The sequence below is a fragment of the Mustela lutreola genome, chromosome 10 (genome assembly GCF_030435805.1).
Source record: "Mustela lutreola isolate mMusLut2 chromosome 10, mMusLut2.pri, whole genome shotgun sequence".
In the NCBI taxonomy this organism is placed as follows: Eukaryota; Metazoa; Chordata; class Mammalia; order Carnivora; family Mustelidae; genus Mustela; species Mustela lutreola.
The window spans coordinates 20,334,957-20,358,365 of NC_081299.1; the positions used below are offsets into that span (position 1 = coordinate 20,334,957).

At 40.9% G+C, this 23,409-nt stretch overlaps 1 protein-coding gene across 2 annotated transcripts; it reads left to right on the plus strand.

Moving 5' to 3' along the window:
* FAM76A (family with sequence similarity 76 member A) lies at positions 1–23,108 on the plus strand. Of its 2 annotated transcripts, XM_059136496.1 has the most exons (9): positions 8–421; positions 1,651–1,715; positions 5,077–5,131; positions 5,853–6,005; positions 8,953–9,110; positions 12,257–12,343; positions 16,741–16,876; positions 20,165–20,266; positions 20,785–23,108. In XM_059136496.1, the coding sequence occupies exons 1-9, from the start codon at positions 341–343 to the stop codon at positions 20,869–20,871; spliced, it is 924 nt and encodes a 307-aa protein (XP_058992479.1). In that variant the 5' UTR covers positions 8–340; the 3' UTR covers positions 20,872–23,108. The 2 variants fall into 2 exon arrangements, with proteins under 2 accessions (XP_058992480.1, XP_058992479.1); XM_059136497.1 differs by lacking the exon at positions 20,785–23,108 and having other exon boundaries at positions 1–421; positions 16,741–16,918.
* The last annotated feature ends 301 nt before the right edge of the window (positions 23,109–23,409 follow it).

Consider the following 23,409-nt stretch of genomic DNA (forward strand, 5'->3'; position numbering starts at 1 on the left):
GTCCCGGGCGGGAGATGGTACCTCCTAGTGGCGCCCCCGCGTGACTGCGCTTTACATAATCGAGGCCGCGCGCGTCATAAGTGGCGTACTCCAGTCCAGACCGAATCAGAGTTGTCATAAGCTCTGTGTTCCGCCCCTTCGTGCTTGATGGACGTCGACATGAACCAGTGAACGGGCGACCAACGCCGCCACGCCCGCCTTGATCCGCCCGCACTCGCGGGCCAGCCCGCCTGCCGCAGCCCGCAGCTTACTGCCGCCGCCGCCGCCAGCTTGTCTCTCAGACTGTCAGATAAAGCGGCGGGCCGGGCCGGCTGGCCGGTGAGCACGGCCCGGGCCGGACATGGCGGCGCTCTACGCCTGCACCAAGTGCCACCAGCGCTTCCCCTTCGAGGCGCTGTCTCAGGGGCAGCAGCTGTGCAAGGTGCGCGGGCTGGGGCGGCGGCCGGGAACTGGGACGCTAGAGGCGCGGCCCGGAGCCCCCTGTTCTGCGGGGCCGCTCAGCGGGGTCCGCCGGGCAGGGCGTGGCAGGCCCGCCCAGCCGAGGCGCCTCATCCTCTTCGCTGGGGGCCAGCGGGGCACGTGGGGGAGTCCCGGGCTCAGTCCAGGCCCCTGCGGCCGGCGTGTCCGGGTGCTTAGCAACCGCGAGGGATTGTTCTCGGACCCCTTGAGTTCAGGGGAGGGGACAGTGGGTCTCCTGCTTTCCCCCAACCAGACGCACCACACCGAGATCCCTCCGGGGCTGGCTTCCCCGCCGTTGGTTGCAGACTGAGGAACCCCCCTTGCCCCGCCTGGGACTGAACTCCAGAGTTGGGTGCTGCCTGGGAGGAGAGTCTCCCAACTCGGGCGCCTCACGGGCACTTTCCAGCCAGTCTGAAAGTCTGAGGTGGCGCGACTTTATAGAAAAGCCCTACAATTAAGCGCAGGAAGCAAAAGGATTTTTCAGCACCCAGTTGGTGACCTTCGGTCCCGGCCCTAACCAGCTACTGTTCAGTTTTTACTCCTGAAGTTCCAAGGTTTTTTTTTCGTTTGAGTTGCCTCATCTGCTTTGCCTATTTAAGTTAGTAGAAGTGCTGTGAGGTGACAGTTAAAAGTAAGCAAGGCTGCCTGGGACGGATTTTGCCATATTCCCAGATCATTCAGTTTGTGCCTCTAATATGGGTAACTCATAACTGTATGTCGCCGTTGCCTCAAATGGCCCTGACTTGTCTACTCTGTTTACTCTGTAAGAAAGAGCTCAGATGTTTGAGATATTTATATACATATATATCTTTTAAGGAAGTTTCATATAGGTAAGCAATAATGATTTTAATTTAGCATTTTCATTTTCCAAGTGAACCTGCTCGGAAATTAAATGGTGGAAGTGGCAGAACTAGAACCAGAATCGAGGGCTTTCGATTTCCAGTCTGAGCCTTATTCATACATACTTTGTTTTACAATTTATGACTAGTTCCTTATAAATTCCCTTTTAATTCCCACATCAATGCAGGCCAGTGATGCCAGTATTACAGAAGAGAAAAGGCCCAGAAAGTTCAAGTGACTCACTCAAGCTCAGTGGCTATGCTGGGAATAGTACCTAGGTCTTCTGCCTCCTACTGAAGGCTATTTCCATTTCTGACTGCCTTTTAAAATTATATCCTCATTTCATTTCAGGAATGTCGGATTGCACACCCTGTTGTGAAGTGCACCTACTGTAGAACTGAGTACCAGCAGGAGAGGTACAGTTTTTGTTCACCATGGAAGATGTTGATAGGCTTTTTCCTCTTAAAATCGACAGTTAGTTGCTTTTCACATTACAGATCTGTAATTGAGCGCATTATACACAGATTCTGGTTTTTTTTTTAATTATAACACATTGACAAATAAAAAACACACGTATCATTCCCTAGTTATCCATTGATTGCTTAAATTTTTAAAGTTACTTTTTTTCCAGATCCTTGGTCATTTTATATTGTGTTTATAAATCTTTATGACATGAAGAAACCACAACAGTAAAACAATGAACCTCTTGTTTCAGTATGTTTGTATTCAGAGTGTCAAGAATTTATAATCCAAAAGAAGATACTTTGGGAAATGTGACAGTTCTGATAAGGGTTTTTTAGCCCTAGTCACATTTGAAACTCACTTGCCTTATGTAAATCTCATTTTTTTTAAAATGTGAAAAACATTTAGGTGTCAGGAAACACACATTTTTGGGAGACTTTCAATAGTAGCAAAGTAGTTTATTGGTGTAAATTCTGTGGGACTACAGCTGTAATAGTTTCTTCAAGCAGGGTGGGGTCTGTTTGCAAGCTCACACATAGACCTAGAAGCCTAATTTTAATCAGTCTTATTTCAGTTCTAGAAACATTTTTCCCAACATTTTATTATGGATATTTCCAAACCAGAAATGGTTGAAAGAATTAGACAGTAAACACTCATATATCCATCACTTGGATTCTATAACTTACATTTACTATATTTGCATCTATGATCCATCTTACTTTAAAGTTGTGGACATCACTATATTTGATCCTAAACAGTTAAGCAGGCATATTGTTAACAAAGTTCAACATTTGTTTACGGTCCTTTATTTTTTAGAGGTAAATTTTGTGTACACTGAATGCTTGAATCTAAGTATGTCATTCGATGAGTTTTGCGAACTGTGTACATCTGTGTAGCCCCAAACCCCTTGCAAAATCTAGAACATTACCATCACCACAGAGAGTCCTCTCATGCCTCATCCCACTCAGTCCCTACCCTTCTTGTCTCCCCCACACTACTGTTTTGATTTTCCTTTCCACCACAGATCAGTTTTACCTGTTCTAGCTCTTCATAGAAATGGAAACATATAAAACATCTCCAGAAGCATTGTTTTAGCTTTAACATTTGGGTCTATGATCCATCTTGAATTAGTTTTTGGGTGGGGGGGTAGATAATGAAGTTTGACCCTTCATTCACTCTGCACATAAAAATTTACTGAAGATGGGGATGCCTGGTTGACTTAGTCCATGGAGCATGTGACTCTTGATCTTGGGGTTGTAAATTCAAGCCCCATGTTGGGTGTAGAGATTACTTAAAAAAATTAAATCTAAAAAAAAATTGATTCAGGGGCACCTGGGTGGCTCAGTTGGTTGAGTGTCTGCCTTTGACTTGGGTCATGATCCCTAAGTCCTGGGATCAAGATCTTCATCGATCCCTGTGCTTAGTGGGGAATCTGCTTCTCCCTCTGCCTCTTACCCTCCTCATGCTTTTTCTCTCTCTCTCAAATAAATAAATAAAATCTTTTAAAAAAAATTGATTCAAGATGGATCATAGTAATAGTTTTTCTTTGTATGTTTTCTAAGATGTCAGGAGCATTTGTGTGTGTGTGTGTGTGTGTATCCCACTTCTTCAGTAATCTAAACATAAACCAAAATGTTCAGCATCACAGAATTTCTGATGGGAAGCCTCTTTCTGAAAGTTTCCTTTAAATGCACCTTACTTTATTTTTAATCTCACATTTTTTTTTTAAAGATTTTATTTGTTTGTTTGACAGAAAGAGATCACAAGTAGGCAGAGAGGCAGGCAGAGGTAGAGAGGAAGGAAAGCAGGCTCCCTGCTGAGCAGAGAGCTTATGGGGCTCAATCCTAGGACCCTGGGATCATGACCTGAGCCAAAGGCAGAGGCTTTAACCCACTGAACCACCCAGGTGCCCCTCGCCTCACTACTTGTACTGCCTCTTTAAAATGGCAGAAAATTGCCCTGGAAAATATTTTGTTTGAATATTCCACTTTTAATTTAAATGTTTTCTACTTTGAGACTTCTCTTTGTTTTAACTTTATGGTCACTTTTGTAGGACTCTATGAGAAAATAATCACAGAGGCTAATAGGCTGGATTTTTATGTGATTTTATTTTCAGCCCCAGAATATAGTTTATTCTTAACACATTAAGCATTTGTTCGTACCTCCCTTTGTGAAGAATTAAACTTTATTTGAAGATGGTTTTATTCCCCCATGGTAGTTTATCAGTTTAGATATTTAGGTAATATTATGACCTCTGGACCTTCACAAGATAGAAGATGTTTTTATTTTTGTCAGTGCTTAGTTCTTAGGGAAATTGGAAGTATTGATAAAATATTTGGTCATGGGTGCTTGGGTGGTTCAGTTGGTTAACCAACTGCCTTCAGCTCCGGTCACGATCCCAGAGTCCCGGGATTGAGTCCCGCATTGGGCTCCCAGCTCCATGGGGAGTCTGCTTCTCCCTCTGACCATCTTGTCTCTCATGCTCTCTCTCACTGTCTCTCAAATAAATAAATAAAATATTTTTTAAAAAATTTGGTCATACCATCTATTTCCCCACATCTAGGATTTTCTTTTTTCTTTCCTTCTTTTTTTCTTTCTTTCTTTTTTTTTTTTTTTAAGATTTTTATTGATTTATTTCACAGAGACAGAGAGGGAACACAAGCAGGGGGAAATTAGGAGGGGGAAGCAGGCTTCCCTCTGAGCAGGGAGCCCAGATACAGGGCTCTATCCATGCGGGGCTTGGGACTTGATCCTAGGACCCTGGGATCATGACCCAAGCTGAAGGCAGACGCCTAACAACTGAGCCACCCACGTGCCCCACATCTGGGATTTTCGTATGCTTTTACCTACTCAGGAGAGAGTAGACATAATATAGTCAACATGGATAGAGTCTCTTAAGTTTGTATTCCAAACACATATACTTCATTTCTCACCTCAGGTTTCTCAGATGTTTATCTGAATTGAGGAATTACTGCGAGTGCATTTCAATCTAATCTAATATTTTTTTGAGGGTCCTGTCCATATTTGATAATTTTGGTTAGTGATACTTTGAGATGTGATAATCAGAAATAACTCACTCTCTACTTTAAAGTCTCATTTAGTCTGAGCTAATAAAATTAATAACCACAGGATAATTAAAAAAGAGTTAGTGGCCAGATACTCAGCCTTCAGTTAGCCAAGTATCTAGACCACATATCACCTTGGCACTTAGCAATGAGAAAATTCTGTGGGCTTAAGGAGAGACCAATTTTCAAATGTTGTGAGTAAAACAAGTTTTTTCTTATAAAAGTCTTGTGTGTCTTTTTTCCTTAACAGTAAAACCAATACAATATGCAAGAAATGTGCTCAGAATGTGCAGTTATATGGAACGGTAAGTAGGGTTTCTCTGTACCTAACAGTGAGTACTCAGGTCCTTGGAACCTTATATTCTGTGGATTATCAATGTAATTACTATATTTTTATTAGGACTTCTTATGTGTAAATACTTTCTCAGTGAACTTTATCCAGTATTTGAGCTTTCGAGCAGGTCTGTGTTTATGGTCATGATGGCAGGATTGTCATAATTTTCCTTGAGAGCTTCAGTAACCAGTGTGAAAAGAGGAGGAGAAAGATGGATCCTATGATGTGACCTCTTTGGTAGCATTTGACTTCATTTGGATGAATGGATTTTTTTTTTTTTTTTTTTTGGTCTCTCAGTATTAGGATTCTGGATATTATGTCCTTGCAGGGAATCTCCTAGCCTGTGACACTGTGATAATGACAAAGAGGTCTTTTGAGAAATTTGGAAGCACTTGCTGGTTTCTTCAAAGTACTGGTTCTTTTGGATTTCTCACAGAAGTCCCAGCATATACACGAATGGGCTTTTGTTATTTGTTCATTTATTTGTTTTAAAATCAATAGTCTTGTGCAGAAAAACACCTTACATAGTGTTGGGAATTGGGCTTCATTCGATTGGTGTAGAAGGAAATTTATGAAGTTGGGAATACATTTTTACAGTGAATAACGAACGATGTAATAGGAATGGTTGCTTTAAAAAATGTACTGACTGGTATTTTATAATATACTCAGTTGACACTTTTTCTCTCTTTAAGCCCAAACCTTGTCAGTACTGCAACATAATTGCAGCGTTTATTGGCAACAAATGCCAGCGCTGCACGAATTCAGAGAAGAAATATGGACCACCATATTCGTGTGAACAGTGTAAGCAGCAGTGCGCATTTGACAGGAAAGATGACAGAAAGAAGGTAAAGCTCTGTGTTTTTGTTGATTTTTTTTTCTTTCAGAGAAATTAAGGTGGGTCACTTATGTCAAAAAGACATAAACAAGGGGCGCCTGCTGGGCTTAGTGGGTGGGACCATATGACTCTGGATCTTAGGGTTGTGGGTTTGAGCCCCATGTTGGGTGCAGAGATTACTTAAAAATAAAATCTTTAAAAAGGGGGGCTGCTCCTGGGTGGCTTAGTCACTTAAGCATCCAACTCTTCATCTTGGCTCAGGTCTTGATCTCAGGGTTGTGAGTTCAAGCCCTGACTTGGACTCGGTGCTGGATGTGGAGCCTACTTTACTTTAAAAAAAAAAAAAAAAGGACATATGACAGAGAAAAGAATTCTCAGTTTCTCTGCTAGATGTTATTGACCTTGAAGAATTTTAGCCTTTAATTTCTTCTTTTACTAAATGTGGACCATTTTATTCTCTTTTTTTAAAAAATAGCATATGTATTTTTTAAAGATATTTGTTTGTTTATTTAAGTGATCTCTACACCCAAGGTAGGGCCCGAACTCATGACTCCAAGATCAACAGTTGCATATTCTTTTGACTGAGCGAGTCAGGTACCGCCGGAGCATTGTATTCTAGTATCTCATGAGAATCTGAATTACAGTGATCAATATCTCATGTAAGTGAAGTGATGACTGCCAAAAGTCTATTGAATTCTGTAAAGGAAAGATTGTGACTTAAGCAGGATGCATGACCAGTTTCACTATCTGACTCTTTAAGTGTTTCTATGTATTGAAGTTAAAAAATTACAAGATGAAGTGAAAGAGAGCCCTATGTGGAGGGATGGAGTAGGATAAAAGTGGTTTAGATTTGTTCTGTTTTAAAACCCAGTGGCTTCCAGCTGCACTTAGAATAAAACCCAAACCCCTTCCTTGGCCTGCATGGCCCACACCTGCCTCTCAGTCTCATCTGACCTCACACCTCCTGCCCCTCACCTTGTTTCAGCCACGTTGGCTGCCTTTCAGCCCTTTAGACATGCCCGTGTCATTCCCACCTTTGTGCTAGCTGTTGTTCTGCCTGATACATCCTTCTCCAAAGCATCTTTAACTGGTTCCTTATGCTCAGATGCCTCTTCTTCACAAAGACCCTTTACTAACTCACTTACTCACCCCTTATCATATTACCCTGTTTTATTGTCTTCATAGCATGTAACATTGTGAGAAATTAATGTTGTTTATATGTTTGTCAACCTCCACTAGAACATGAGCTCTGTCTTGTTCTTTGCCACATTTCCAGTGGCCTGGCATATAGTAGGTGTCCCCTCTAATATTATTTTATATATATATATATATAAAATAATGTAAAATATAAAATAATATTAGAGGGGATACCTACTATATATATATATTATTTATATATATGTGTGTATGTATATATAATATATATGTTACATAAATGTATATGTATATATTTAGGTTGATAAGAGTTATACTTTGTTGAGAAATATTTCCTTTTTCTTTTGTTTTACCAAACATGGCCAAAATATTAGTCTGAAATATATCTCCAGCTTGCTGTTACTTACTGAGAGAAAGTTTACTTCTCACTCTCTACTTTTTAAAAAGTGACTGAAAAAGTGATTATTTTATGTATCTTTTTAAATTGAGGTGTAACATACCTTATGTTAGTTTCCTATCTATAGCATAATGATTAGGTATTTGTTTATATTGGAAAGTCATCAGCACAATAAATCTAGTTAACATCCATCATTATGCACAGTTAACAGAATTCTTTTTCTTGTGATGAAAACTTTTAAGATTTACACTCTTAGCAACTTTCAAATATGCAACATAGTATTATTAACTGTAATCATCATACTGTACATTATATCCCTGTGACTTATTTTATAACTAGAAGTTTATACCTTTGACTACTTTTACCCATTTCATCTACCCTCCACTCCCTGCCTCTGGCAACTATCAATTTGTTCCCTTCAATAAATATTCTTTTATTTTATTTTATTTTATTTTTATTTATTTTTTTTTTAAGATTTTTATTTATTTATTTGACAGACAGAGACCACAAGTAGTCAGAGAGGCAGGCACAGAGAGAGAGAGGGAAGCAGGCTCCCCACTGAGCAGAGAGCCCGATGTGGGGCTCAATCCCAGGACCCCAGGACCATGACCCAAGCCGAAGGCAGAGGCCCAACCCACTGAGCCACCCAGGCGCCCCCAATAAATATTCTTTTAATGAAAGAATACAGTACAGACACTTTTTCAGTGTCCAGAGCTACTTTTTGGATACGTTTAGGCTCATAAGAGCTAACTCTTATTAACCAAATTCTATTAATTTACAATGGGAGGATGTAACTCTCCATTGACCAATGAGAGCAATGGTCATTGCTTCCTGCCAATGAGAGCACATTTTCCCTGAATCAAGATACTGGAGAAGCTGACTTAGGAATCAGGAGGCAGCGTATAATAATAGTTGGAGTATAAGCCTCTCTGTCTCATAGATCTGGGTTAGCTGAATGATCCTGGACGAGTTACTTAATCATTTTTTTTTTTTTTAAGATTCTGTTTATTTATTTGACAGACAGAGATCACAAACAGGCAGAGAGAGAGGAGGAAGCAGGCTCCCCCCTGAGCAGAGAGCCCAATGCAGGCCTTGATCCCAGGACCCTGAGATCATGACCTGAACCAAAGGCAGAGGCTTTAAGCCATTGAGCCACCCAGGCGCCCCGAGTTACTTAATCATATTATGCATCAGTTTCCTCTTTCCAGTGGGAAACAACAGTAGCTGCTTCATAGGACACAGGGAGATTTAGTTGAGGTAGAAGACTTGCCTAAGTTCACACATCTCACAAGTGGCAGAATTGGGACTTAACCCAGAGGTTCTAGCTCCCAGTACCTATATTCTGTAGTACCCATGTACTACATTCTCTTTTCTTTATCTTTATCTTTGTCTCCTTGTCTTTCAGGTAGATGGGAAATTGCTGTGCTGGCTTTGTACACTTTCGTACAAACGAGTCCTCCAGAAGACTAAAGAGCAGAGGAAACATCTGAGCAGCTCTTCCCGTGCCAGCCATCAGGAGAAGGAACAGTATAGTCGACTGAGTGGTGGCAGCCATTATAACAGGTAACCCCAAGATGCATAAGATAGGACTGGAAGTACTGGTTGGTCCTACAGAATACACAATTAGCCATGGGAGATACCATTTAGTATACATTTTCCTGGTCTTCTCTCTCTGGTTGCCTCTACCACATTTTACAGTTCGTATATCTTCCAAGTGCCGGAGAGATTTCTGTAAGGTATCAGGATTTCCTGACTTCGTTTGTACTATCTGAAAAGTTTGTGGAACTTTCCCTGTAATGTTTTCCTCACCTTTGGAGTGGGCTATCTCCTTAGAAGTTTGGACATTTCACTTTCTGAGGCATGCAGCATTTTTATGCATATTTGATCAGGAGATTGATAGATGTTCTAGGTTTGTCCTGGTGGGATCTAGTCAAAAAGACGTCCTTTCATTTGTAGCCTTAGCTTTCTCTCAGAGTATCTGAAGTGTTAAGAGTTCTGGGTCTGGATTGAATCCCAGCTCTGTCAGGTTCTCTGTGTGGGATCTTGGGCAAGCTTTTTTCATCTTTAAAATAGGGAAATAATAGTATTACCTCATGGAATTGTTGTGAAGATAAATTATATAGTGCATGCATAGCGATTGGTTTTATAACTGGCATGTAGGAACCATTCACTATATTTTAGTTACTGTTTGTTGCTGTTACCATTATGATTTTGTTTGTTCATTTAGCAAACGTTATTAAGTACTCTCATGGGCCAGCGACTCTGCTAGGAAGGCAGAGATGAATACAAGAATCAAACTGCTCATTGAGAGTATGCAGTCTGGTAGGGAAGACAGACCTGTAATCCAATCATTGCAATATAATTCGATGAGCATGAGAAACATCGAGATACAGGCACGAGAGGCAGTAGTAATTAACTACCTTGGAAAGTCAGGCAAGAGACCCTCAGAGAAGAGCTGGTGTTAGGCCTGGAGCTTAGGATGAGTTGGAATCCTCACAGAGGGAATGAGCAGATGCTTCCTAGGCTGAGGGAATAGCATTTACTGAGACATGGAGGGTGTGAGACCACATGGAACCCTGGGGAACTACAGGTCCTTTTATGTTGCTGGACCTTATGTTCGAGAGCCAGGAAATGGGAGAAAAGAAGGTTTTGCAGACATGTTAAGGAGCATGAACTTGAGCCTGGCGTCCTTAAAAAAAATTAACCCTGATTATTGTGGAGAATACACTGGAAGAAAGAGACTGGGGGATAGTTAAGAAGCTTTTTATATGAGTCCACAATAAGAGATACTAATATTAGAATCTCAACTGAGGCCATGGCACCGGAGATCAAAGAAGCAGATTCAGGAAGATAGTTTAGAGGGAGAATTATGAGAAATTTAGATAATTTGATGAACAGGTAGAAGGGCAGGAGCTGGGGGAGTAAGGGATAATTCTCAGGTTTCTTACTTGGGTGAATAGGTAGATTCTTAACTGAGAGAGAATATAGGAAGAAGGGAAGTTCAGTTTTTAAAAGTTGAGTTTGTGGGGCGCCTGGGAGGCTCACTTTGTTAAGTATCTGCCTTCAGCTCAGGTCCTGATCTCAAATCCTGGGATGGAGCCCTGCGTCAGGTGCCCTGCTCAGCGGGGTGTCTGCTTCTCCCTCTCCCTCAGCTTCTCCACCCACTCATGCTCTCTCTGTCTTTCTCTCAAATAAATAAATAAGATCTTTTTTAAAATTAAAAAAAAAAAATAAGTTGAGTCTGCGGCATCAAGAAGAATTATTTTTTGGGAGCTTAGCCTAGAACTTAGAAGAAAGGTTCAGATGTGGCCCATTGGTAGCAAGGAAGAGTCAGTAGGAATAGAAGTTGGTATAAAGTGTGGATTCCTGCTGCTTTACCCCCGACTTTAATTCATTAGGATGTAGGATAGAGTCCATGAAGCTGCATTTGGGGAATACCATTTCCAACCCATATGATAAGTAGTTGTTAAAACCATACTCTTGGATGATGTAATTCAAGTTGGAGGCTGAGAACAGAACTCTAGAAGGCCTCAAGAAGGATGAAATAGGAGTGCCTGGGTGGCTCAGTTGGTTTAGCCTGTGCCTTCATCTAGGTCATGATCTCAGGGTTCTGGGATCAATCCCCGAATTGGGCTCTTTGCTCAGCCAGGAACCTGCTTCTCCCTCTCCCTCTGCCTGATTCGCCCACTTGTGATCTCTCTTTTTCTCTGTCAAATAAATAAATAAAAATCTTAATTAAAAAAAAAAAAGGACGGAGTATTTGCAAACCATGTATCTGATCAGGGGTTAATCTACAAAATATATGAAGTGTTCATACAACTCAATAATTAAAAAAGCAAATAATCCAATTTAAAAATGGACAAAGGACCTGAGTAGACATTTTTCCAAAGAAGACATACAAATGGCCAGTAGATACATGCAAAGGTGCTAAACATCACTAATCATCAAGGAAATGCACATCAAAACCACAATGAGCTATTACCTCACATCTTTTAGGATGGCTGTTATCAAAAAGACAAGAAGGGTGCCTGGCTGGCTCAGTTGGTGGAGTGTGCGATTCTTGATCTCAGGGTCATGAGTTTGAGCCCTACATTGGGGATGGAGCCTACTTAAAATTTAAAAAATTAAGATTTCTAGAAAAGTACTTTTTAAACAATAAGATGAATTATACTTCTTATTAATATTTTATTGACTCTGTTCCCATAGTTATTAATAAAGCAGGTAATATTTAGTTCAAGCTAAGAATTTTGGGGGCCTATGAAGGAGAGCTAGCCATGCATTCAGGACCTATGAAATCAACATGTTGGTGGATTTTAATAATCAAGAATAGGGGCATATGGGTGGCTCAGTTGGTTGAATATCTGCCTTCAGCTCAGGTCGTGATCCCAGGGTCCTGGGACCTTTGAGGACAGACCCAGGGCCAGAGGATGGGAATGACTGTTGGTATAGTGGCTGGTTTCCAGCAAGGAGCTCAACGGGAGGTCTGCTTCTTCCTCTCCCTCTGCCTGCCGCTCCCCCTGGTTGTGCTTTCTTTCTCTCTCTTTTGTCAAGAGAATAACTGAAATCTTTAAAAAAAAAAAAAAAAAGACCGATTAGCTCTTGTATAGAAGAGCTATGATGTCATGTTGGTCCCATTTAACAAACCTTTATTGTGATGTTTTATAAATCTTTGATTTCTAATGTGTGTCTCTCTATTTTTGCATTAAAAGCCAGAAAACACTTTCTACATCTTCAATTCAAAATGAAATCCCAAAGAAAAAATCCAAGTTTGAGTCAATTACAACCAATGGAGACAGGTAAGCCAGTTGGTGTGTCTGCATGCTTCCATTTGAGCTCCTGATACAGTTCCTGAAACAGGACATTCCAGGGTATCCCTTGGACCTAATCTAGGGTTTTTATTGAGGCTCTGAGCATCATTACATTAGCCGCTCAGCATCTTACCAATAAGCGGTGCCGATGTTTGTTTATAACTAATCCTGTCAGTAAAAGACAAGCACATATAACTGGATTTAATAGCACCTGAATTCTGTAGTCCACAAATAACTCCCCCGCACTGATTCTAAGAAATCAGGAGCTATATGTTTTTCGCTATGATCTGTGCCTGTGGCCTCCTCCAGGCAGGACAGGAGTTGGTCTTGAGAGGTGCAACAGAGACCAGTTAGAGTTAAGGCAGTATTGCTCAGTCTGTGAGGGGGTAATCCAAGCTTCCTTAGTATGCAGAAAGCCCAAGGCAGATAACGAATTAGTAGTGAATGAGATGCATTCAAATATTTTTACTTCTTTTAAACCTGTCTAAATACATATTTTTACTCAGTATAAGCCATTTATAAAGTTTAAATGCTACAATTTTATACCAAATACTCCTATGTTTATTTGCTAAAAATATATATATATTTTTTTATTCTTTGCTTTCTCTTCTCCTGACCGATGTGTCCTCTTGCAAGCTGCTTTGTCCTAATATCCAGAGTGCCCCATCCATGTTGGTAGAGTGGCTGGTTTCCAGCTAAGTCTTGGGGCCACCCATTTTCCCGTTTCTGCAGGCTCAGGAATCCTGAAGTGAGACACTGACATACTCTTCCCGAGAATTCTTAGAATCATGTCCATTCTGAAAACTCCTAGTATCAGTTCTCCCTCCCAGCCAGTGGTGGGTATGGGAGTAGACTAGCACATAGGCTTACCAGGGCTGAATTTCATTTAGGGGAGCACAAAGCATCTGTGAAATTTATTCTTTCCTTTTACCTTTTTTATTACGTTGATTTTAGATTCTACAAGGTGTCTAATTTTTTTTTAAGATTTATTGATTTATTTGAGACAGAGAGTGTGTGAGGTGGGGAACGGCAGAGGGAGAGAATATCCAAGCAGACTCTCCACTGAATGCTGAGCCCAACCCAGGACTCCATCCCACAACCGATGAGATCGTGATCTGAGCCAAAACCAAGAGTCGGGTTTAAACCAACTGAGCCACCTAGTCACCCCTACAAGGAGTCTTTTTATCAGCCAGTATCACTGATTTATACTTTTTGAATTGAACCTTCTGGAAATGTTTAACTTAGATATTCAAATTATATGGGAGAAAGAACCATAAAGACCATCTTCTTTGGTCAACTTCACTGTGCTGAGCACAGAGCCTGACATGGGGCTTGATCTCACAACCCCGAGATCACAACCTATGCCAAAATCAGATACTCAACCAACTATATAGCCCCCTCAGATAGCTTTATACTTCTAAAATGGTTTTTGTTGGTTTTTTTAAGTATCCTGCAGAATTCATAGCCTCCCTCTCGTATTTTCTAGTTTGTTGAAATTGTAGCAAAAACTTTCCAATTTGATGAAAGTCTGAGTTGATTTCTAACTTTCCTTCCCAGAGGAAAGCTACTTTTTGATCATATTTATTTATTGTTCTGTTGGTAATAAAAAAGTACCCTCAATAATGGGTGATGCCCAGGCAACCTTGTGGTTTATTGTTTCTAAAGGAGTTTCTAAAGGACATTCTTTTCCTTTCCTCATAGGTTTTTGTTTTTGGTTTTTTAAGATTTTACTTTTATTTTTAAAGGTTTTTTTTTTTAATTTATTTGACAGAGAAAGAAAGATTACAAGTAGGCAGAGAGGCAGGCAGAGAGAGAGGGGGAAGCAGGCTCCCCGCTGAGCAGAGAGCCCGATACAGGGCTTGATCCCAGGACCCTGAGAGATCATGACCCGAGCTGAAGGCATAGGCTTAACCATTGAACCACCCAGGTGCCCCAAAATTTTACTTTTTAAGTAATGTCTACACCCAGCATGGGTCTTGAACTCAGGACCCTCAGATCAAGAGTTGCATCTTCAAGTGACTGAGCCAGCCAGACACCCCCTCCCCCTTGTAGTTTTATTTCATTCTTCATTTGAAATATGCCTGAAAGAGTAGACTTACTTTGTGTGGCCTTTGAGGAAAGAAGAGGATGGGAATGACGAGGCAGGTTTTGGCTTAACCTGAGGAGGATTATTCTTATATTAAAAGGTTTAGAAATGACAAGAAGCTTCCCAAAGAAGTGTAGTGAGTTTCCTGTCATTGGAGATATTTGAAAAGAGACTGGATCTAATTTTCTGCCTTGCTAACCTAACCATTTGTTTTCATTTGATTTCCAGCAGTTCTTATTAATCAAAAGTTAGAGAGTTAGAAAGGTCAGGCCCTAACACAGCATAGACATGACTGGTTTTGTCAACAATGTATTGGAATGGGAATAATCTTCCCTTAAGAAGCAGGTAGAGAAGAGCATTAGAAACTTTGGGGACCACAAGATTAATATTAGCCCATGACTCTGTTTCATTTGTCATTCTAGTTATGGGCTTACATAAATTCTTTTGGATCGAGGGAAGATAGTCCCTTGGCAGGTATTGAAACTGGTGGAGACTTTGATGGGTTCTGTCAGTATTTTCTCCTGCTTGCCTTGTTTTATTATATGGCATTTACTTTTTGTCACCCAGTAATTCTGCGTATTCATCAGTTATGAAAGCACAGGTCCTTTCTTCTGACATGCTTCATGTAGACCAAGAGAGAATATTCTTAGCAGTGGACTGTGTCTTTTAGCCATAGAAATGTTTGACTTGGTAACTGTGAGGCTGTCCAGTGATTCTGCTTGCTGTTTAGAGGTTCTGCCTGTGTAGAGGAATGCTGGTTGTTAGGTGTAGTTCAAGATGGAGGAACGAGCCAATAGCAAGGGGGACCTAGAGTCCTTGCCATATTGATGCAGGGAGCTGAGAATAAACATTCTGGTGTGTGCTTAGGAAAAACAGGTCTGTGTTTTACTTTAAAGGTTGCCCGGGGAAGAGTAAGAGCTTTCTTTGGGAAGTCTTTAGAGAAGGGCAGGATTTGACTCTCATGGCGATGATTCCTTAACTTGTTTTGGGTATAAGACATCTCTGACCAACCAGGGAAAGCTATGGATCCTCACCCTAGAAACTGCCCATTGTATGTATACATTGAATTGTACATACAGTTTCAGGGGGTTACAGATTCCCTGGAGCTGGGCCTGGTTAGAAGACTCTGCTAAGAGGACAGAGTTCACCTGGCACTTGGAAAAGATGAAGTGCTCAAGTGGTGTTACTGGGAAGAATCTGTTAAAAACCCAGGTTGTGGTGTGACTGGAATTTGCTAGAGTCTTTTCTGGGAGTGTGCTAGGATTGAGCCCCACATCTGGCTCCCTGCCCAGTGGGGAGTCTGCTTCTCTCTCTCCCTCTGCCCCTCCCCCTGTTTGTGTTTTCTCTCTTTCTCTCTCAAATAAAATCTTTTTTTTTAAGATTTTATTTATTTGACAGAGTGAGAGAGAGCACGAGCAGGGGGATCTGTAGGCTGAGGGAGAGGGAGAAGCAGGGTCTCCCCTGAGCAAGGAGCCCCACCTGGGACTGGATTCCAGGAGCCTGGGATCATGACCTGAGCTGAAGGCAGCCGCATAACCAAATGAGCCACCCTGGTGCCCCAATAAGTAAAATATTTTTTAAAACTATCATCTTTTTATAATTTTTAAAAGGGACTGACTGCCTCCGAGATGGAATCAGCAGCTTCTTTTTTTTTTTTTTTTTTTAAGATTTTATTTATTTATTTTAGAGAGAGAGAATGGTGGGGGGGAGGGACAGCAAAAGGAGGGAGAAGCAGACCCCCACACTAGCAGGGAGCCCAACGACAGATGCTAAACTAACTGAACCACTCAGGCACCCCTGTGTAGCGGCTTCTTAGCAGCTGTACCACATCACAGTACTTTGGAGCAGAAAAAAAAAGAACCAAAAGATGAACTCTATGGGGAGCTTTAAAAGAAAAATACATGAGCTTACAATTGATCATTTATCCAGATTCTGGGGAAATTAGTCACAAAAAATTGACTGTTTCACCCATAAATAATTGGGCATCTTCAGTGCACCTGAAACAAAAAGTCCCTGACTCTTGGAGAATGCATTTGCTTTCACCTTGACTATGAATGCTGCAGAAATGCCCTGGGTTGTGGTTTGGTTGGTATAGTTATCTCATGATCACCGTGCCTGTGCAGTTTCACAAATGCTGTTGATTCTGGCATTTGTGGAGCCTTGTGCTTACTGCTGGGAATTCAGATAGTTGTTCTCACCCTTGAGCTTGTCATCAAGTGGCCTATGGTGTGTCCTCAAGGAGAAAAAGGTTTATCCCTCCAAGTTATGATTTTTTTCGCCCCTCCATGTTTCTACTCAGCTTTTCCCCAGACCTGGCTCTGGACTCACCAGGCACTGACCACTTTGTCATCATTGCCCAACTGAAGGAAGAAGTGGCCACTCTGAAGAAGATGCTGCATCAAAAGGATCAAATGATTTTAGAGAAAGAGAAGAAGGTACAGTTTTGTTAATGCCTCTCAGGCCAGAGTGATGCCAGGGTAAGCATGTGTACCGTGGGGCATGGTGCTGACTCTTGTTTAACTGGTATTTATTTGGTACTGACCACTGACGCTTTGAGAGATCCAATGGCAAGGTTGGGCTATTCTGGGGGAGAGTTACTATCTGCCAAGATGACTCATGATCTGGTAATACTGTGGTGAAGCTACCTTGGTCAGGTGCATTTAGCAAGTTGATTTTTCTCAGCATTTGGTGGGAACTTCCGCTTTTCAGGGAGGACTTGTGTTGACCAGGCTTACAGAGGTTATGTAAAAAACTACAGTGCCCCTCTTAATTCACAGTGGGGCATACCTGGTTACCATTCTCAGTGTGAGCTCCTTTAGAAGGTTGTAATCAGAAGGTGCTAAATGAGCAGAGAGTCAGGACAAGAGGAGGTAGTTATGTAATTGGAATTTTTAATGCTCTCAAGCTAAAAGAACCTGATGTCTCCATCTCTATTATTGGGAAGGCCATGTCTGTGGGACGTAATACTCAAAATATGTGGGCCAGGTCTTCCTCCTTCCTCGACAGTGTTCAGGTAGGCCTTCCTCCATGACTCTTGTGTTACTTTGCTTCCATTACTTCCATTGCTGACAACTCCCTTCCTGAGTGACCCATTCTTGAAACACATTAACACCTTCAGAAAGTCTTACTCTGGTCTAACAGTTAGCCTCCCTCTTTAAGGGAACTTTCTACATCCTTCTTCTGACTCAGGTCTATTTATCTTGTTTTTAGGTTCTTAAACAATATCTCATTTTTCTCTTAATATATTAATAACAGTAATAGCTAACTTTTATCAGATACTTAAGTACCTGACTGTTCTGCATGCTTTCTGTGTATTAACTCACTTGTCTTTTTTTTTTTTAAGATTTTATTTATTTATTTGACAGAGAGAGACACAGCAAGAGAGGGAACACAAGAAGAGGGAGTGGGAGAGAGAGAAGCAGGCTTCTCGCTGAGCAAGGAGCCCGATGTCGGACTTGATCCCAGGACCCTGGGACCATGACCTGAGCTGAAGGCAGATGCTTAACAACTGAGCTACCCAGGCGCCCCCTCATTTGTCTTTATAATAGCTCTTTGAGAGGGGAATTACTGTTATCATAATGTCATAGTTGAAGACAGCCTCCAATATTTTCCCTCTTAGGCTTCCATTCCCTTCACCTGGTTGGGTTTGTTTTTTTTTTTTTCCCTGAAGCTGGATGTTTTTTTGTGCCAAGTTTGGAGTGCTAGTGTTCATTGTGAATGGCTAACAAAGGCATTTATAACATTAAAATATTTATATGCATTCTTTCTACTTTCAACCTCATTTTATAGATGAGGAAATGAACCCAAAGATATTAAATGATGTACCAAATCCCACAACCAGTAAATGGCAGAACAAAGTAATTAACTCAGATCTTTCTGACTCTGCTGTTCTTTCTACTAGCCTATGCTCTCTTCTGCCAGCAAGGTGGAGATTCATGGGGAGAGACCAGTATTTACTACATGGCTATTGGAAGAAAGCAGACCCAAGTATATTTTCTTCATGGACTAGATCAGAAGGGCACATTAAAGGATTTTGCAAATTAAGATTAAATGGACCCTTGGTTTACTGCTTTGCCAAGTTTGGGCTTTAAAAGGAGCAAAAACAGGGCGCCTGGGTGGCTCAGTGGGTAAAAGCCTCTGCCTTTGGCTCAGGTCATAATCCCAGGATCCTGGGATTGAGTCCCGAACTGAATCGAGCTCTCTGCTCAGCGGGGAGCCTGCTTTCTCCTTTCTCTCTGCCTGCTTCTCTGCCTACTTGTGATCTCTGTCTGTCAAATACATAATTTTTTTTTTTTAATTAAAAAGAGCAAAAGCAAATAGTAGAGTTTCTCATCACTTTTAGGATCAAGGTCACGCTTCTTGGCTTAGAACACAGGCCCTTCCACATCATGCCTGCCTATCTGTTGTATCATCTCCTGCCACTCTCCATGCTCATCAGTCATTCGAACAAGCTGTCATTTACCTCGTACTCTCTGGCTGTGTCCATACAGTTTCCTTAGCTTGGATGCTCTTCTCCCTATCTCGTGTGCCAGTTGTAACTAATGTACCTCAAGACTCAGCTCACACATCACTTCCCTCTCTGTTCTTTGATTAGTGTAGTCAGTAGAAGGAGGCCTAGGGTTTGAATTCTAGCTCTGTTACTTGCTAACATGTATGATCTTAGCCATGTTACTTAACCCTTTCTAAGCCTTGGTTTTCTCATCTATAAAATGGGAAAAATAATATTGCCCCCCCCCCAAAGATTTATTATGGGATTGAATTAAAAATATAATCAAATAGGTTAGGGCCCCTGACTGGCTCAGTTGGAGGAGCATGCAACTCTTGATCTCGGGATTGTGAGTTCAAGCCTTACACTGGGTACAGAGATTACCAAAAAAGCCAGAACAAGGGGTGCCTGGGTGGCCCAGTGGGTTAAAGCCCCTGCCTTCGGCTCAGGTCATGATCCCGGGGTCCTGGGATCGAGCCCCACATGGAACTTTCTGCTCCGCGGGGAGCCTGCTTCCTCCTCTCTCTCTCTGCCTGCCTGTCTGCCTACTTGTGATCTCTGGCTATCAAATAAAAAAACAAAATCTTTAAAAAAAAAAAAAGCCAAAACAAAACAAAAACAACCACAGAGAGAGAGAGATTACTAAGCAAAAACAAAACAATTGTGTATATATTCAAACATTTTGCCTGGAACAGGGTTAAAAATTCAATAAATGCTTTTATTCTCCTGGCTTCTCTCAAACCGTTAGTCATATTGTATTATAATCACTGATTTATTTGGAGGATTATTGACATGTATTAAATACATAAAGTTTTTGTTTTTTTGAGATTTTTTAATTTATTTGACAGCGCTCACAAGTAGGCAGCGAGGCAGGCGAAGGGAAAGGGAAAAGCAGGCTTCCTGCTGGGCAGCAAGCCCAGCGTGACATGGGGCTCATGACCTGAGCTGAAGACAGATGCTTAACCGACTGAGCCACCCAGGCACCCCAATACATAAATACATAAAATCTTTAAAACCTGGCAGTGATGAAGTATCAGAAATGATATGTCAGGATTTTGTATAATTTTCAAGAAATCTTCAGACTAGGATACAGATCTCTTGGCTTTGATTTAGTCATGGATCTTCAGGAGAGTCCTGGATTTCATTCATTTGGGAAACAATTTAGTTCTTTGGTACCAGAACATTTTTCATTGCACAAATATTTCTTCTGGTCATTCCTTTTTTTCCCTCCCGTCAGATCACAGAGTTGAAGGCTGATTTCCAATACCAAGAATCTCAGATGAGAGCCAAAATGAACCAGATGGAGAAAACCCACAAAGAAGTCACAGAGCAATTGCAGGTGATTCTGCTTATTTTATGTGATAAGCCTGGTGTATTTAGCTGATTGTATTTTAAGTGATTGTCCCTTATATTTTTTTGTTCTCAGGGAATTGACAAGTTCACATTAACTCACCTTATAGTTGTCTTTTATTGTTTGACTGTTGGGTGTGTTCTGATCTTTTTCCCTCAAAAACAGTGGAAGTAATAAATGCGTATTTTAATTTTTGGATAAGCCAGATGTGATTCCAGATGTCTGGATTATGCATTCTGTTTATCCAGCACGTTAAGGCACTCCATGGTTTGTTTTTGTTGCACAAAGCACCTTTTGTAACCGTAGATCCCAGGAGGTTGTAGTGTGCTGATTAACCTCCAGCAAACACTGTCTTCCTCTAAACCAAGCCCTAGAGCTTTCTGTTGTTTTCTGCCTCAAGAGCTTGTTCTCTTCCTGACCCTCTATATTGTATGCCCTAGCATCTGCATGAAAAACGTGTCCTGTCCTGTTAAAACATCCTTCTTGCACTGACTTTTTTTGTTTAGGCCAAAAACCGAGAGCTCCTGAAGCAGGCAGCTGCCTTGTCCAAGAGCAAGAAGTCTGAGAAGTCAGGAGCTATAACCTCTCCATGAGAGATCATAAGGAGGCTCCCAGCCAACAGCAGCGGGATTCCTGGGTTAGGCTTGGTGACCGGGCTATTCTCTGGGAATTGCAAGCTTTCTTAAGAAATCTCTATTTTATTACAGTTGCCCTTCTATGTGGGATTGCAGTGGGCTGAATGGAAACATCTGGTTAGTGCTGTGTCTTGACTGCATGCTTGGATGTTTGGGGTTCCAAGCTCTCTGTCTCGTGCTCTTACTTCTCTTCCCCCCCACCCCCAACCCCCAGTCCTACTCTCTGTCTCTTTGTCTCTCCCTTTTGGTACTATTCTTTGTGTGTGTGTGGTGGTCACTGCTCAGTGTTACGTGCAGAATGATTTTTTGTTTGTTTGTTTTGTCCATCATTGCATCCTGCCATACCCATGAGCAAATAGTTTGGCATTAATTACATATCACTGCCACCCTCTGAACTTTCAAAACTGCCACCTTAAGACTTGGTAAATGGAAGAGGCTTTCTCTCTCCAATAAACCTTTTGCTTCAGGGTATATTCTTGGGTTTTTTTCCAGGTATATTATGTATGAACTTTGTACTATGTATAGCCAGAGTTTTATTTATTTTTTAAAAAAAGAAACTTTTTCTTGATAAAGGAATAATGGTAGCCTAGCTTGTTCTTCTTGTAAAAGTGATGCCTCTTAAAAAAAAAAAGTTCTACTCTCTACCTTTTCGTAAAGGAATAAGACCTTTTCTTGTTACCTTGGAGTCTTAAAAACTGATTGCTGAGGTCAAACAACTCAATGCAGAAGTATGGAGTTAAGTGCCTTTTGGAGGATTTCTTGGAAGAGCATTTAAGAAGAGGATACTTAAGGGAGATAGCAAAGATTTGAACAGTCTGTCTTTTTAAGTAAGGGCAGAAAGAAAGGTTGTCCAGGTTTTACTGGACATTTTCCTCCCCTATCCCTTTCTTGATTGTTTTATGTGACTGATTTTAAATTCTCACACTGCCACTTCTTTAGAAAAAAAAAAAAAAAAAAAAAAGCACCCTTATATCAGTTGTTATATTGGGCCATTGTCAGAGAACTTTTTTTTTTTTTTTTTAATGAGCAGATTCAAAATAGAATCATACTCGAACTACAGAGCATTTTGAGAGTCAGTATGAGCTGCTCAAGTATGGACTCTGAATCTGATTGCAAGAATTGATATCACCGTACCTTCTCCCTACTCCTCCTCATCCACCCCAGCCTGTACACTCCCTGCTTTGAATGGAAATATATTGAAAACAGGTGCTTATCAGAAGCAGCTTGGCCTCAGCCAGAATTGTTTGTGTCCTGTTTTCCCTTCTTGACCCAACAGGCACATGGATTTACTTTTCTAGGAGAGGAGATAGATTTGCACTTCTAGCCATTCTCTCAGGTCCTGTATGGGATGTTTGTGAAAGAAATGAAAGATGTGTAATATGCCATGAAACACAGTAAAATCAACTACCTTGGAATCCTTAATGGAGAGGGAGGGGTGCTGAGGCTAGAGGTAACGATGAGGGCAGATGACCTTTGTACCTCAGTGTACCAAAATTGTAAGCAGTCAGTTTAACTTGCTAGGCAATTCCTAGAGGCAGATGCTTATGATTTGTAATAACATTCTCACAAGTGGAGCCATGCACAGAATTGGACAGAGATGTGGAAATGGGTAGCTTTTTTTCTGAGAAGAGAAACAATGGACCATGTTGCTTCTATCTCACTCTAGTAGGGGAAGTCATTTTCCCTTCTAAGCAGGGGGAACGGCAGTGCTAAATAGTTTTGTAACTTTTTGAATGAGAAACTTTTAGGTAAAGATAAACTGTCAGATAATATTTTTCAGACGCATTTACATTTGACTATGGGGAAATGATGGTGAAAAAAGTTACAGTCATGGTTTTTTGGGTTTTTTTAATTTGGAAGACTTGAGAAATTCTGTTTCATGAAGTGATAATATAAAAACACATAGTTAGTTTTATACTAAATCTTTTTTTAAGGTCTTGGCATTTAATATAAAGCAGATTCACACATTTTCTAACTTTCCACAAGTTCCAAAAAGTAAAGGAAGAAAACTCAGTCTTAAAATATTGGTTTTTAAAAATCATGACACTGTTTTACCATGAAATTGAGTAGCTAACTTTTGGTAACACCTTTTGTTCATTTGTATGTTTGTATAATGGACATTTTGAAACACAGGAATGTTTTGGTTTGTACAAACTTTGAAAAATGTGTGTTAATAAAAATTCAAATTGACCCAAGTATAATTGTTGGATGATTGATTGATTGATGGCTGGTTTACCAATGGACATACCCATGGTGCCCATCAGCCTAGAAAACATTTGTCTTGCTTGTAGACTTAAACAATTAAAAGCCTAACTGTGGTAACAGGGAGTTTCAGATCTCCATGATCAGAAAATAAACTCTCTTTTTTCTTCCACTTTATTTTCCAGTTTAAGTGCTTATTTTGTTATAAACACTATGCTAGACAATTGAAGGAAATTGAAAAAGTTACTGTCCTTACAGGCTTCCATTTAGTGAAATACTGGACAACACTAGTTG

What these genes read in the sequence shown, in the direction of transcription:
- FAM76A (XM_059136496.1), top strand. Translation starts at nt 341, where the DNA reads ATGGCGGCGCTCTACGCCTGCACCAAGTGCCACCAGCGCTTCCCCTTC. An exon ending in ATGTGCAGTTATATGGAACG is followed by an intron (nt 5,132 to 5,852) that starts GTAAGTAGGGTT and finishes TCTCTCTTTAAG; the next exon opens with CCCAAACCTTGTCAGTACTG. An exon ending in TTTTAGAGAAAGAGAAGAAG is followed by an intron (nt 16,877 to 20,164) that starts GTACAGTTTTGT and finishes CCCTCCCGTCAG; the next exon opens with ATCACAGAGTTGAAGGCTGA.